The sequence below is a fragment of the Podarcis cretensis genome, assembly GCF_951804945.1.
Source record: "Podarcis cretensis genome assembly, chromosome: 11".
In the NCBI taxonomy this organism is placed as follows: domain Eukaryota; kingdom Metazoa; phylum Chordata; class Lepidosauria; order Squamata; family Lacertidae; genus Podarcis; species Podarcis cretensis.
The window spans coordinates 13587503-13604108 of record NC_137180.1 but is presented as its reverse complement, the minus strand read 5'-3'; the positions used below and the strand labels follow the sequence as shown (position 1 = coordinate 13604108).

At 40.0% G+C, this 16606-nt stretch overlaps 1 protein-coding gene and 1 long non-coding RNA gene across 8 annotated transcripts in view; one reads left to right on the top strand and one right to left on the bottom strand.

Moving 5' to 3' along the window:
• The window catches only part of NFIL3 (nuclear factor, interleukin 3 regulated), a 22490-nt gene extending 5884 nt beyond the window's left edge, over positions 1 to 16606 (top strand). The window contains exon 2 of the mRNA XM_079995674.1: positions 14712 to 16606. Coding sequence (XP_079851800.1) covers positions 14911 to 16299 — 1389 coding nt within the window. The 5' untranslated portion in view covers positions 14712 to 14910 and the 3' untranslated portion in view covers positions 16300 to 16606. The remainder of the gene's footprint in view (positions 1 to 14711) is intronic.
• LOC307226854 overlaps positions 5003 to 16606 on the bottom strand; it is a 39405-nt gene continuing 27801 nt past the window's right edge. For 2 of the 7 annotated variants that reach the window (XR_013843588.1, XR_013843589.1), the window contains one exon: positions 5003 to 7605. This is a non-coding gene — a long non-coding RNA (uncharacterized lncRNA). The other 5 variants (XR_013843593.1, XR_013843592.1, XR_013843594.1 and 2 more) reach the window with 5 other exon arrangements.

Here is a 16606-nt window from a genome sequence, read left to right as displayed (position 1 = left end):
CTAAGGGTAACTTTTGAGAATATATATTTTTAAAAATTCAGTTAGTTTATAGTTAGTGGAACCATAGATTAAAACAAAAGATTGATAGATTTCCCCATTTCCCCTTGGAAATTCATCACAAGGTAGCAAAATAACCCAATGGCAAATTCACTGTAGGCCTGTTTAGATTCCCTTTGACCAGACTTTCTTAAATGTGTACTCAGGTGACTTCGGAGCACGCAATGAACATAAACGTAGAGCCATATAACTGTGTTTCCTTATTACTAAACTTCCTTAGTAGACAAAGCGATTTTTTAAAGAAAAAATGTGGGTTGCCTCATGTGCATCTCTTGAAAGATAATACATGTGTAGACAAAGAACCATGACAGGCAATAGGCTTCTAAAACGTCCTCACCCAACATATTTACATTTACGCATGCAGTGTTGTGGTAAGATGAAATAACACAATACTTAGTGCATCATATAATTGATTAAATGGCTCCAGAGTGCTAGGTCAGTGGAATAAGCAAGCTGCAATCCTGTAGTCATTTTACCTAGCTGTTGTTTGTTGAGAGACAATGGAATGTGCCTCCAGGGCAGAAGGTGAGGTCAGACCTATGGAGAATCACAGAGCATGCTGTGGCTGCAGAGACTGATAACTTGTAACTACTGCCTCCCATGCAAGTCTGGGCAGTGTGTATGGAGGTCCTGGGCTGTGAAGACCTTCTTGGCCTCGCCGTTGTGGTCCAAAGGAAGGCAGAACAATATATTTGGCATCAGCTTGGCTGCAGGAGTTGCTGGGAGGAGGCGTACAAGACACCATCCAACTGTCTTAGGAACTCCACTCCAGATTTGTGTGTGTTTTTACTCCTTAGCCTTTTCTTCTCCCGAAGATGTCCTGCAAGGCGGTAAACCCCGTTGAAGTCAATAGCATTTATTTCTGAGTAAACATGTATAGAATTGTATTGTTCATACACCCAAAATTTGCCAGCATGCCATAGTGTATGAATGCAGCAGAAGGACAAATAAAAATTTACTTAGGTCAAAAATTCTTAGATTTCAATTGTTTTCAAGTTGCAGGTTTTAATTGTTTCCATCAGTTGCTGGAAATACAGTGGTACCTCTGGTTGCGGACTTAATCCGTTTGGGGGTGCCATTTGCACCCCAAAAAGTCCACAACTAGAGCACCTCTTCTGCGCATGTGCGCGGCGTGATTGAGCGCTTCTGCGCGAAGCACGGAGATCGCTTTTGCGCATGCGGCAAACCTGGAAGTAAACACTTCCGGATTTGCCGTGTTCGTAAGCTGAAAGTCCGTAACAAGAGCGGAACGCAACACACGGTATGACTGTTATGAAATAAGAGTAGACTTATTTTTAATTATTTTTTTTGAGTGATACATATGCTAAGAACATTCAAATAGTCAGTGGATTTATTTGTTATATTTGCTAGTCCCTCCCTAGCCTCAAATGAAACTCCCAAGTCATTTACAAAAAACAAATTAAATGAATTAAAACAACTTGTGCCCTTGCTAATAAACAGCAAATAAGAAAAAATTCAAGGAAATGACAGATAAAGTCTTAAAGCAGATTAAATTTGCTTAATACTAGCTCCGATGCTATATATTCTGATAACTACTGATTTACTTGACTATTGAATTTTCCTCAAGCCATGTCATAATTTATGTACTTGATTTAATAATATGTGGTGTGCACCACATACGTTTTGAGGATTTGCTGAGTATTCTCATTCACTGTAGCTGTTATTGTGTCAATGTTATTGAAACAATTTCAGTTACATTTTAACTTTAATTTTCCTCCTGTAATTATTTATTCAGGACAAAATGGATCACAAACAAGCTTCAGGATTGTTTGTTAAATACACCCTTGACTTTTTATACAGAAGCCTCAGAGATTAGCTACAGATTAACTAAGGAACTTTCTTCAGGCATAGGAGATGCTTTAGGCATCCCTGGAAATCTTTATTCTGAGCCCAGCAGCACACACAGGTTTATTGATCAATATTAATCTGAACTTTAATTGGTGCCCTTTCCGTATGTACTAAAAAAACTGGCCAGCACTTTGCCTGTGTATATGTAATCCTGAATAGGGTTTATAGACTTTGGCTCCAAGATTTAAATAGTATTGTGAGGAAATTTATTCAAATCATGAAGAGTTCTCATTATGTAAGGTTTCACCTCATTTTATTGCCACAAACATCACATTTTGATCGTGTCTGAAACTGAGGTAGAGAAATAATGATTTGCCCAAGGCTACCCTCGGAGCATGAGTCAGATGGGCGGAAAATATGGGCCTGAAATAAATTGGCCAATGCTGGCTCTCTCTCTCTCTTTTTTTTTTTAATAATTTTTTTTTATTAATTTTCCAATTTTTAACAAACACAACAATAACAACATGAAAACAAACACAAAAAATCATAATTTCTTAACCTTATTTCCATAAGCCTCTTTTCTCGGACTTCCCCATACCTTCCCCTTTTTGCATCCTTTTTTTAACAATTATTCAACAACCCTTTTAGCCAATTAAATATAAATTCATTCTCCTTTTCAATTTCACCCTAAATTAAGCAAAATTTACCACTGTAATTCTACATCTTCCTCTCCCTTAGCATTTTAGCACTCCTCAATTTTATAGTAACTCTTAAGATATATTCTAAACTTCTTCCAGTCTTCTTCCACAGTCTCTTTCTCTTGGTCGCGGATTCTGCCGGTCATTTCTGCCGGCCAATGCTGGCTCTCAGGAATGATACTGATCCAGTTACTAAGGCTGTGCATTTGCTTTGGACCAAGCACAAGGTCCATAAATAGCAACACCCTAGTGGTCCCGGGCCCTAAGGAAGTTAGATTAGCTTCTACCAGAGCCAGGGCCTTTTCAACTCTGGCTCCGGCCTGGTGGAACACTCTGCCTCATGAGACCGGGGCCCTGCAGGATCTGATTTCTTTCCGCAGGGCCTGTAAGACAGCGTTGTTCCGCCTGGCCTTTGGCTTGGAGCCAATTTGATTCCCTCCCTCCCTCCCTCCCTCTCTTTCTTTTTTCTTTTCCTTCTCCTCCTGAGATGAGGCATTTTAATGAGGCATTTTAATATTTTAATGTTTCAATATTTTAATGTTGTATTTTAATTTAGTTTTAAGTTGTAATCATTCAACTTGTTTTTATTATTGCTTGTTAGCCGCCCTGAGCCTGGCCTTGGCTGGGGAGGGCGGGGTATAAATAAAAAATTATTATTATTCAGAGACATTCAGCTTGCCTCTAAATTCAAAGTAACTTGGGTCCAAAGTTGCCCAAGGTGACATGGGCAGGTTCTTTGGCTTCAGAACCACCCTGGAGCTTGAAACTGGTGTTACTTTCTCACCGTGTGCAATTTTATGCATTCTTGTATGCCCCCAACCCCAAAATTCATGGAATGTCAGGGAAAGTGAAGGAAAAGTGGGTCTAGATTAATGATATATTAATATCCACAGCGTGCCAGCATGTATTACACCAATGTATTAACAGGTTTCTTTCTATTTTTAATTTCCATCTATTATTTCAGGGATTGCTAACTAGTCTTCATACTGTCCAGTTTTCTAGAATTAGTATGTTTTAAGATCTTGGTTACGTGTGTGTGTGTGTGTGTGTGTGTGTGTGTGTTTTAAGGCAACGGTTAGAGAGTTGTTAAAAATCTCACAGCCTCCCATAAACAATTGCAAAAGCTTACTCAGGATTCTTGCAGTTTATCTTCTCCTGTGAAGGAAAACAGTGCTAGCCATGCATGCGTAATCTCTGCAGGAAATCAATCACTGCTGCGCTTTTATCTTTTGCTTATTTTAAACTGGGCTCCCTTTGCTAAAGGTTGTGCAAACTTCATTTATGTAATGACGTTCTTTTTCCCCAGATGGCTGCCTTGTTGCAATTATTTTTTTCCTAATCTACGGTTATTATAACATCACAGTGATGCAATAACCTGAACAATGAAATGTTTTGTTGAGGGCTGTTGCATAAAAAAAACATTAAGCAACAGATCTGACTCATCAGCTTACAGATTCTTCTTGATGACCTTGCTATCAGGTGCACAGCCTTTTGTGTGAGAGAAACCCTATGGGTCTTCAGGTGAAAGTTCAAATGATTTTAAACCATTAGTACTTTTAGTTTGAATGTCACAAATTTATCAAGAGAAAAACTTGCTACTTTAATCAACACTGGTAGCCGAAAGCTATGGTGTGGATAACACCAAGGTTGCAGGTTTGATACCCATACAGTGGTACCTCGGCTTAAGTACTTAATTCGTTCCGGAGGTCCGTACTTAACCTGAAACTGTTCTTAACCTGAAGCACCACTTTAGCTAATGGGGCCTCCTGCTGCCGTCGCGCTGCTGGAGCACGATTTCTGTTCCCATCAGTAGGCAAAGTTCTTAACCCGAGGTACTATTTCTGGGTTAGCGGACTCTGTAACCTGAAGCGTATGTAACCTGAGGTACCACTGTATAGGATAGCTGCATATTCCTGCTTTCTAATGGGTTTGGACTGGAAGATCCTTAGGGTCCCTTTCAACTCTACAATTCTATGATTCTAAGTAAGAAGCAATAGAAATTACATTTTATTTTTATTTAGAAAATTTGCAATAATAGTCTTCTGAGGCCCTCCTTCATGTGCTTCCTCCTCGAGAGGCCTGGAGGGTAGCAACACAAGAACGGGGCCTTCTCTGCAGTGGCTCCCCATCTGTGGAATGTTTTCCCCAGGGAAGTTCGCCTGGTGCCTTCATTACATACCTTTAGGTGCCAGGTAAAAATCTTCCTTTTTAACCAGGCCTTTGGTTGTCCTGATCAACATCCTATACCCTTTTAAAATGCAGCTCTTTTTTTGGGGGGGGGGTTGTTATTGGGTTATTGTTTTTATTTTGATTTTATATATTGTGCTCTTTTCTGTGAACTGCCCTGAGACCTCCAGGTGTAGGGCAGTATATAAGTTCAATGAATGAATGATAAATAAATAAATAACCAGGGCAGCCTGTGGCGCCATCCCCCCCCCTCCTTGCAGCCCTTATCCTGCCTTCCCAAAGCTAGGTAAGGAAGGTGTTGGACTTTGGGGCCTCCTGTCTTCTTCCCAAAGCCAAGCTAGTGTTTCCTCAGCTTTGGGAAGGAGGTGGCAGGGCTCTAGGACCCTGTTTCGCTCCCCGACCCCCTGCACAAGGCAGTGTGCGGCCCATGGGTTCGGTGTCAAAGTACTCTTGTGGCCCACTTGGCATGAGAAGTTGGACTGCCCAAACTGTACTTTCATTGTTCTTTGCCCAAATTAGCCCTGAATTAATGTTTAGCATATTATGTAAGAGACCTTTGCACTGGGAAATGGTCCTTTTGACAACCCCTGACTTGGGAGAGGATTATATTATGAAATACAGTGGTACCTCGGGTTAAGTACTTAATTTGTTCCAGAGGTCCGTTCTTAACCTGAAACTGTTCTTAACCTGAAGCACCACTTTAGCTAATGGGGCCTCCTGCTGCTGCCGTGCTGCCAGAGCATGAATTCTGTTCTCATCCTGAAGCAAAGTTCTTAACCCGAAGTAATATTTCTTGGTTAGCGGAGTCTGTAACCTGAAGTGTATGTAACCTGAAGCGTATGTAACCTGAGGTACCACTGTACAGTGCCAGTTATATCCATTGATGGAAATGAGTGACTATTAGCACAAATTAAGTCTGTGAATTTGTAGAGAGCAGTGTTATGTGAGATTTTTAGTTACATGACAATCAAGTGGTCCCATCTCACAACAGGCTATAGAATTGGCCTTTGGACAGAAGAATTTGTGATCAGGAAGTCTGATTGCTCCTGTCTTAACTCCATATCAGGTAGATTTCACCTGCAGTCAACAATGAATCAATCTGATCCACCATTTGTATTTTTAACTTGCTGTGGATTAGCCCAATGGATTAACCGGAAAGCTGTGGAATTGCCCAGCATATATTTGCATTTTAAGTTACCCAAATGAAATTCTGGGAGCTGCAATTCTTGATGTAGTTTGTATGACTTGTTGAAGTCAATAGAGTTTCTTGGCCTACTTAAATTAAACATATGGTACACAGTAGTGCTATTTAGAAGGGATGTAAATATGTTAAAGCAAAAAGACAGGTCCTTAGATTTGCAAGTATTATCGTTCTTTTATTATTTATTAAATTTGTATTAAATCAGTGGCATCAGTGACCTCAATGTGGTCATTTGAGAGTACACTAATTAATCCACCTGGTGCTGCTTCCACACAAACACCATAGAAATCAACTGGAACTATGAGATCAGTAGCTGAGGCATTGTGCTAAGGATAGCCTTTTGAGCAGATGGAAATATACAAAGCTAAGCCAGAAGTGAGCCATTTGTTTTAAATAGAATAGAAACTTTATTTGAGGATCAGCTTTAAAATTCCATTATCCTTTCACCTGCTCTCGAGGAGAAAAACAACAAAGAGGAACTTTCATTAGAAAGAGCCCAAACTATTTTATGAGTGAAAAAATGCCAAATAACCATAGGAAAATAAAATGAGAAAAATTCAATACCCCCCGTGTGTGTGTGTGTGTGTGTGTGAGAGAGAGAGAGAGAGAGAGAGAAAATTACGCAACAGTTGTTCCATTGCATTCTTTGAAACAATATAATGTAAGTGATGTGAAAACTGCCTTTTAAGACAATCCTGATCTGAAAATGGTGATAATTTGTGTGATTTATCTTTGGAAAGTATATTTGTTATTAATTAATTTGTAATTATCAGAACAAACAATAACTGTACTACTCATTCATGGTGACAATTACATCACTTTCCAGCTTTTCCTCTGGGAGAAACAGAAATATTGCAGCACTGCATGTAGCTCATATGCTTGAGAATTCCTTTGTGAATGTGATTCTCTAACACATATTAAGTAGATGACATTTTCTTCTAAGGTTTTCCTCTTTATTTTATTTTCATAGCTTGTATGGAGAAGAAATCTCTTGCATATGTGTGTTACTGACCTACAATTTAATTATATGCTGACCCTATAACCTCTGAACACTTCTGACACCTTTTGACGTGTGAGTGGTGTAACCTCAGCAGCAAAGGACCTTACAAAATCAGGGACTCGGGGCTCATCCAAACTTCCATTGGTCCCATGCTTACTAGGGATGGCTCCAAGTGGTTTTTATTTTCTCCTGCCTCTTTCTCTGGGAAAACCCGCTGTTTACTGCTGAATTTATACAAACATCAATCTGCCTAGAAAGCACGGGCAAATGGAAGTGTGGCTTAGCCCTCAATCATAAAATGATGGCTGCATTTGTATGCCTTCCAATAACAAAATGAAACTCTGTGTTGTAACATAAAACATTGCATTTCCAATGTGGCCACTTAAAGTCTAAATTCTGTAGAATTTAACTTAAAGTTACAGACCTGTTGCACCAGGCTTCCCTAGCAAGTAGTCTTTTGGTTACATAGAGTTTATCTTGTTAATAGCTGGTTGTATCTCTGTTCCAGCTTTTGTCCCCACCTCCATATTAGGCACGATAATTCTCTTATCCACATTTCTTTGCTGGGCTAGCGATCTCACTTCTAAAGCAGTGTACTCAGCTTTTTCTCTCCATTTATCTGAAAAATAGGAATGGCGGTGTTTCTCCTTTTTCTGAAAAGTGTAGAAATCATATTAATGATAATGTATCACTTGCATAGCCTTTTTTTTTTTTTTTTTAGAATAGCTCATCACAGGATTATTAGAATGATGGGCTCAGTAAGAATGAAAAAGCAGCCTACTTATTAAGCCGTCTTATTGAGTCCTAAAAGCCCTGTGATGGCAACTTTAGTTCTATTTTACAGATGGGCAACTGAGGCTGAGATGTTCTGCAAACCAGAATTTGTGTTCAGTGTGAATAGTCAAAAAAGGTGATAACAATCTCAGTTCAGCCAGCTGAGATAATACAGTCGTACTTTGGAAGCCAAATGGAATCCGTTCCGGAAGTCCTTTTGACGTCAAAATGTTCAAAAACCAAGGCACGGCTTCTGATTGGCTGCAGGAAGCTGCGGAAGCCCCATCGGACATTCAGGTTCCAATTATAGTTTGCAAACCGGAACAGTGACTTGGGAGCCAAAACGTTCGGGAACTAAGCTGTTTGACTTCCAAGGTATGACTGCAATTGTCTTGAACACAGGAACAATGGAAATTTAATTTAGTTGATTTAAAATGGTCCGGAGGTACTGTCATGATAATGGTTGTAACTCTGACTTGAAATATAAACAGCATTTTACAAGGCACTTATTCTTGAGAAAATGTTAACACCTGATGTTAGAAGGCTGAAGAGCAATAAAAAATGTTTCCCAATAGTAGTGCAGCTAAGCCACCAGCTCAGTTTAAAGGGATAGAATAGAATCGAAGAGTTGGAAGGGACCACGAGGTTCACCAAGTCCAACCTCCTGCCATACAGGAATCTTTTTGCCCAATGTGGCGCTCAAACCTACAACCCTGAGATTCACAGTCTCCATGCTCTACCAACTGTAATATAAAGAGTCTCTAAAATGTTGTGACTTCTGTCCTATAAAGTGTGGAGCTTGGAACTGAAGAATAGCCAACTAAAACAACTTTGTTAGCTCCTTTGATGTTAATTGAAACTGTTCACATGCTTAGAACCAGATCTCTGTGTTTTGCCCCTTAGAAGTGAAAATTTTGTGGGTTGTGCAGGAATTAGTAAAGACTGCAAGGTCAGCTCCGTCAATAGAATCCATTAGAAACTTTCTTACTGCTTGGGTATTTATCAGAGTTGGTCTTGGGAAGTCACTTCTATTTTCTTTTACTCCAAGTGTTATATAATAATAATAATCTGATCCTTTCCACAACCGATTCAAGTGAAAATAATACATAATAGCAATCCTATACTCAGAGGTAAGCCCCACTGGGTTCAATGAGGCTTATTTGAAGATAAGTGGGTATGGGATTACAGTCTAATTGTGCTTGTGGTGGAAGCAGGGAGGACAAGAGAGATTTTGACATATTCAAAGCTGGGATGTTGATAAGCTGCAGCTATATTGTTGCAAAAGAGAGGATAGTTGGTTCCCAAAGGCCAATCCTTTTACAGCTCTTTGGCATCCCCCTCCTGAGATCAAAACACGTCCCTACTCAAATACTTATCCAGTTACAATCAGGCCATTGCCATATTTAAAAAAAAAAGGCATTAGTAGTATAAATCTGTGGTTACAATTGTATAATGAAGCAGACAGTGCTGTGTATTGATTGTTTCATTGGCACACAACATGCTACAAACAACTTCCAAAGTGTTTATAAAAGCACCTGAAATTTCAAGAGTGACTAATGTAAGGCAGCATTCAAAGTTGGTTTTAGACTCCCCCCCCCCTTTTTTTTTTTTGTTTTGAGGGAGGGAGTGATAAAATAGTTGCAAGATTAATCATAGGGGGAAAGGGCTGAATTTGAAATACAGTAGGAGTCATGACCGTACATACTAATACTTTCCAGAGAAATTATAAGAAATAGCCAAAGTAAAATTAGCTTGTTTTTTATTAAATGCATTTTGATCCTATTGTCAGATGAAATTCTGACTCACACACACAGTGTGACTAACAAATAAGACTTTGTCTTTTCCATTTGGATAAATGCTGGCTTAACAAACTGTTCAAGGGAGCTACTGATAAGGCTATTGTAGCTTTGCCTGTGTCTGGTGGATGTACCATTAGCATGTTATATAGAATAGGGACCCTTTTAAAAGGCATTGTGTGAGAAACAAAACCACTTAAGGTCTGTGGCTAGTGTAAATATTAGTTTTGTTATCAGAAATTTAAACCGTGTTAGCCTCAAGAATACTTTTCTCATTGAGGAAGGAAATTGCACCTCACCGTTCTTTCAATTATTTTTGAAAGGTCCAGGGGAACAAAATAAAACCCCTCTCTTTGAAATAAAGAATGCAGTGTACAGCCTAAATCTACAAAACAGTGTGGACCATTGGTTTCTGTATCACCATAATGATAATGCTTGAGTTCCCCTTATAATTACTAGATATTCCACACATTGCTTCAGTCTAATAACCTCAACGGACATGCTAGCTGGATCCCCACATCCTTGGGGCTTCAAGGGGACATTATGCTGGATGCCGTGGCAGTTAAAAGTAATTTTGCATAGATACTGGATAAATAAGAAAAAAATGCCATGTTAAAAACTGAAATCTGATTCAGGTAATATCTGCAATTAATGGTGTTGGTTGCTATTTTGCATCTGCTTCAAGTGGCCTAAGGGTATGAAGTGGCCTTTATGTAAAATGTTAAAGTACCCGTTCCCCATCAGAGTGTTTTCTCCACAGGGTGCCACTGTCATGGTAAGACCATCCATTTAAACAGAAGGCCTTCCACATTTCACTTTAAGGAACCCAAGAGTCTGTCATTGCCCATGCCTCTATGAGCAGAGTTGCTCCTGTTTCTTGCAAACAGTTGCATGCCAGAGTCCTACGGTAGTGCCAAGCTGTTGGATCCTGTAATATGTACTATGGAAGGTCCTTCAATTAGAGGGATTGGCATGTCAATGCATTTGGTACAGCTATAAAGGTAAAGGATCCCTGGACAGTCAAGTCCAGTCAAAGGTGACTATGGGGTTGTGGCGCTCATCTTGCTTTCAGGCCGAGGTAGCCGGCATTTATCCACAGACAGCTTTCCGGGTCATGTGGACAGCATGACGTAAACCACTTCTGGCACAATGGGACACTGTGACATAAGCCAGAGCATACGGAAATGCAGTTTACCTTCCGCCACAGTGGTACCTATTTATCTACTTGCACTGGTGTGCTTTTGAACTGCTATGTTGGCAGGAGCTGGGACAGAGCAACAGGTTACTACGTCGCAGGGATTCAAACCGGTGACCTTCTGATCAGCAAGCCTAAGAGACCCAGTGGTTTAGACCAAGAGGCTCAGTGGCTTAGTGCAGAGCTGTAGTGCACCAATGGCAAAAGCACCCTGCGGGCAGAGGAGAGACTACTTTGGCCTGCTTCACATTCTGTTGCATCCTTAGACTGTTTTCCTTGACTGATAGCTTATATATTTATTCCCATTTTGAGTAGATTTTGAGGTATGAAAAAAACCTGCGTTAGAATAACTTTTGTCATTTGGATACAGTGTCAGAAGTTGTTGTTAGACGAATATTATTTCACTAATTACTTAACAGTCTTGTCATTTATTGAGTGAGCCAACCTGAGTTAATACATTGCATTCATTTCCCTTTGGTATGAACTGCAGATGAGATTAATGCCTCGAATGTTGCTCCATCTGGTGAAACTGAGAATAGAAACATTGAAATAGGAGCTTTTAAAGTTACCAAATATAGAAGTATTATGTGGTTACAATACCAGAAAAGGCTGGTCCCCTTTAATGGTGTTTTGGATGTGGATTTGAGAACCTAGGCTTCAAATCTAAGGTTGACCACAAACTCATGAGTGGCCTTTGATATATTGCAGAACCTACCTCAGAATTTAATTTGAAAATGACAATAATTATTACATAGTTTATATAGGGATGCATTAAATAAGGACTTCAAGCCACTTCAGACTTTGACAATTCATTTTGAAACATTTGCTCTGACTTAGCAGTTGCACTGCCATTATAACATCCTTGCAATACCAACAAGATTGAATGCTTTTCCTTTTTAAAATGATGTTGGTGGACAAATTGGGAGATGTCTTCCTAGGAATTTTTTTGCTGATGTTGCATGTCTTAGATATAAAAGTACTATGTAAATAATTTATAATGTCTATCTTTAGAAAGATTTCTTAAGTTACTGTAGCTGTAAATTGCTACAGCAATGTTTTCAGATCAAGGAAGCAGGCTTAAAAATAAAACAAAATCAATGGTTTATCATCACTACCACCACCACCTGGTAAAAAAGGTGCACTAGAGCCTGCTCTCCATAACTGACACCAGCCATTCTGATATGAATTAATTTGATAAATTAATATGAAGCATACTTTTACCTTGTGAATGAGACCTGGTAAATTAGGTTTCATGCGGGCATCAAACTTGACATAGTTCTCTGCATACTTTTTAAAAATGTACTTGGCTTTCCAAACTGATATTTAACTTTCCTCTGTCACCAGTACAATCTTTCAAAGCAACCAAAGTTTCAAAGCAGCTCTTGTACACTGACCACAAAAGAAAGAACTAACAAAAATAGCATTTATTTAGGAGAGCGGAACATAAATTTGGACAAATAAAAAGGAACAGAAAATAGTACTCCATCTAGCATACTGACTTATTTAATATTTTAGATTGCCTGAACTTGTGTAAAATACCTAGGACAGAAGTCTTACTTGTGCAGTTTTTAGCCTTTTTCCTTCTCTACCTCCATCCTTTGTATTTAATACCTTTGTAACGAGTGTGATCACTGGAGTTCCACTCATGCTGGAGAAAGGGAGCAGGGAGGTATTTCTGTTGATCCATCCCAATGCAGACCCCTGTAAAACTGCCCTGGAGGATTGTGGGATTCTCTATATCACCCTGGGAGCTTTTTCTTGGGTTCCAGGGAGGGAATCAACTCTCTCTCCTTCTTCCAGCAGAGAGCCTCTGCTAGATTTTGATTCCCTCTACAAATGAAAAGAGCTCATCTTCCGCTCTAGGAGAGAGACTGTGGAATCAAACCCAATATTAGTTCATTGTTCACTGGAAAACATCAGAGTAGAATGCAATTCCATACAGAAATGGGATAGTACTACATATTAAAATGACTTTGCCATGTAATGTGGAGTTGATTGAATGAAGGAAACTGGCTCAACAGGGATATTGGAGGCACACAAAGGTCTTCTAGAAATGCTGGAAACTGCTTTTATACCAAGTCAGAGCATTAGTGCATATAGCTGAGTAGACTCTACTCTGACGGGCAGTGCCTCTCCAGAGATTAGACAGGAGTTTTCTCCAGCCCCACCAGAGAATGAATCTGCAAAACATATGCCCACAGCTCTTACCACACAGCAAATGGCTGTGTATGCTTATGGTGAAGGTGGAGAAATCTGAACTCTGTTGTACCTTCCACCATGGGACGTAGCCACAAATTTTGTTGGGGGGCAGGCTTTTGTTACGGAGGGCAGAACCTCAGATTTGCATTTATTTTGATTGGTTATTTGGGGGGGAAGCTGCCCCCCAGCCCCCCTTGGCTATGCCCATGCCTTCCACACTCAGGTACAACACCCGCACAGGAGAAGATCATACCCTTTGTTATGCAGACTGCAGAATTCACAGCTGAAACTTATAAAAAGCAAAGCCTTCTTTCTGACTCTTGGCAGGGGACCACGATGACTGTATTCATGGAAATGATGACAAGCAAAGTGACTCCTGCTAGCCCAGCTATGCACTCTTGCTCACTTGTTAGGAACTTTGATATGTATTGATGTTACAGTCCCATACGGGGCAGAATCAGTCACCAGCAATCCATTTAAAGTTTTCCAGTGAAAAGTGAAGTGATTTCAGAATCATACGAATTACAGTAGGGGAGCATAGCAGGGAAAGTGACTAACTAAAATCTGCAAAACAGAAAGGATTTTCTGGAATTCATAGTGATTATTAGTATTCTGTCTTCCGTAAAGGTAAAGGTAACGGGACCCCTGACCATTAGGTCCAGTCATGACTGACTCTGGGGTTGCGGCGCTCATCTCGCTTTATTGGCCAAGGGAGCCGTGTACAGCTTCCAGGTCATGTGGCCAGCATGACTAAGCTGCTTCTGGCGAACCAGAGCAGCGCACGGAAACGCCATTTACCTTCCCGCCGGAGTGGTACCTATTTATCTACTTGTACTTTGATGTGCTTTCGAACTGCTAGGTTGGCAGGAGCAGGGACCGGGAACGGGAGCTCACCCCGTTGCAGGGAGTTGAACCGCCGACCTTCTGATCAGCAAGTCCTAGGTTTAACCCACAGCGCCACCTGCGTCCCTTGTCTTCCTTACGTCTCGCCTATTAATTATATGCTCAATGGTTGGAGGTGCTACTGTGGTCTTAGCTATTCCTTCCTCCCCTCGCCTTCTCGTGCACTGTGGTGCTGCAGATAACAATTGCTGCTCCACACCTTGTGAGTTTTTAATTTTTAAGCAACCCACAATATGATAGCTAACCATGTCATTGATGTTACATGTTGTTAGGCCCATAGTTTGCACAAAGAGCCGGCTTCTATGAGTTAATTATAGCTGCTTCTGAGTGAAAATCTGTCCCATCCCACCACCCCTCTGGCCCAAAGGTGATATGAAAGTCAGGCAAGGAAAATATAGTTAGGCTATACTGACCTATATATCAGTAATCCGTATGTCGCTATTATTTTGGGTGGAAAATGAGAAAGAGTAAACAATACAGATTAAATTCAAGTGAGTCATAGTTACACATTCCAGTTTGTGGTATGGCATGAGGTGTTTTCCACAGCAGTAAAAAATCTACTTGCTGAAGCTAAGTTGGTCTAGGTCTGATCAATGCCTGGGTGGGAGATAGCCTGGGAAAATATTAAGTCACTACAAGTGAATGTGGTTAGAGCTTATATAATTTCCCATTAACATTATCTTAATTCTTTAAAGGTATGCAAGTACTATATACCTGTTTATCTGTTTATTAAGATATGCCCAATATGGTAAAGCCATTCAGTGATTTATGACTTGAGCTTTCTTTCCTGAATGAATAACTAAAAGATACTCTGAATAATATTCACACATACATTTTAAAGACTGTAAAATCAAGAAACTAATCATTATTATTATTCTTTTGTGTGCCACAGGTGTTTTCTGAAGATTGTAGGCTGAACCTACCCAGAAGCAATTTTTACCAAGACGACATGATGCTTGAGATGATGGAACAAATGGGAGAATGCTTATGGATTTAAAATTACTGTATTTATCCAGTTGTTACGGTTCAAGAAGTCCTAGAAGATTAATTTATCCTGTTACTATTTGCACACCTACTAAAAATTGCTTCTGATGCAGCTGAGAAAAATGCAGTCCATTAAAACAGAACAGGCACCCGCTGATACAAGTAGCAATGTGGACAAAATTATGGCACTTAGTTCTACATTAGGAGATGTATCTGATGACCTAGCTACCGGCGATGAAATGCTACTCAGTGAAGGAGGCATTGCAAAAAACAAGTCTTCAGCATGCCGGAGAAAGCGGGAATTCATTCCTGATGAAAAGAAAGATGCCATGTATTGGGAAAAACGGCGGAAAAATAATGAAGCTGCCAAAAGGTCTCGTGAAAAGCGGCGGCTAAACGACCTTGTATTGGAGAACAAACTAATTGCACTGGGAGAAGAAAATGCCACTTTAAAAGCTGAGTTACTTTCACTGAAGCTAAAGTTTGGTTTAATTAGCTCTTCAGCATATGCCCAAGAGGTTCAGAAGCTCAGCAATTCAACAGCTGTTTATTTTCAGGAGTACCAGAATGCCAAATCAAGTATTAACTCTTTCATTGATGACCATGAACCACCAATGGTGGGCAGCAGTTGTATATCTGTCATTAAGCACTCGCCACAAAGCTCTTTATCCGATGTGTCTGAAGTGTCATCAGTAGATCATGCTCAAGTGAGCCCTATACAAAATAATTGCAAAAATCCTGAAAATAAGTTCCAGCTCATAAAGCAGGAGCCAATGGAACTGGAAAACTATGCAAGGGATTCACGAGATGAAAGAGGCTCCTATACAACATCCATGTATCCAAATTTCATGGGGAGCAACTTTAGTGGCTACTCGCATTCCCCTCCACTGTTGCAAGTTAACAGATCCTCTAGTAATTCTCCAAGAACTTCAGAGGCTGATGACGGTGTTGTCGGAAAGTCATCAGATGGAGAAGATGAGCAGCAGGTACCTAAAGGCCCAATCCACTCTCCTGTTGAACTTAAAAGCAACCATGCCACAGTTAAAGTCCCAGAGGTGAGCTCTTCTGCACTGCCTCATAAGCTTAGAATTAAGGCTAAGGCCATGCAGATCAAAGTGGAATCATTGGATAATGACTATGATGCTACCCAGAAACTAACGTCACCAATTGATATGTCATCTAAAAGGCATTTTGAACTCGAAAAGCACAATGTGCAAAATTTGGTACATACTTCTCACACTCCTTTCTCTGTCCAAGTGACTAATATTCAAGACTGGTCTCTGAAACCAGAGCACTGGCACCATCAAAAGGAATTAACTGAAAAAAATCAGAGTGGCTGCAAAACGGGAGCGGCTGACATTAAAGACAATTCCTACAAAGTGTCTGAGACAGAGAACTTGTATTTGAAGCAGGGCATAGCAAATCTGTCTGCAGAGGTTGCTTCACTTAAAAGACTTATAACTACACAACACATCTCTGCTTCAGACTCTGGCTAAATGACTACTGAATAAATGCTTATTGTTTTAAAGGATGTCATTTGCAGTAGATTGATATGTTTTGTATTATGCTGAATTTTCACTGGACTTGTGATGTCATTTCACTGTAATGTTCACATGATGTCTGATGGTGTCTTTTCGTGCACAGATGACTATAAAGACTAGATTGTCATGATCACTATGCCTTGTGTATAGTTAAGTAGCCTGTGCAAAGGCTGTATATAGTGAACATTATTTTTCTGTCGTTCTGTTACTATAAAGTGTGAAAGTTGCCAGTTCCAATAAACAATTGGTGACAAGCACAGAA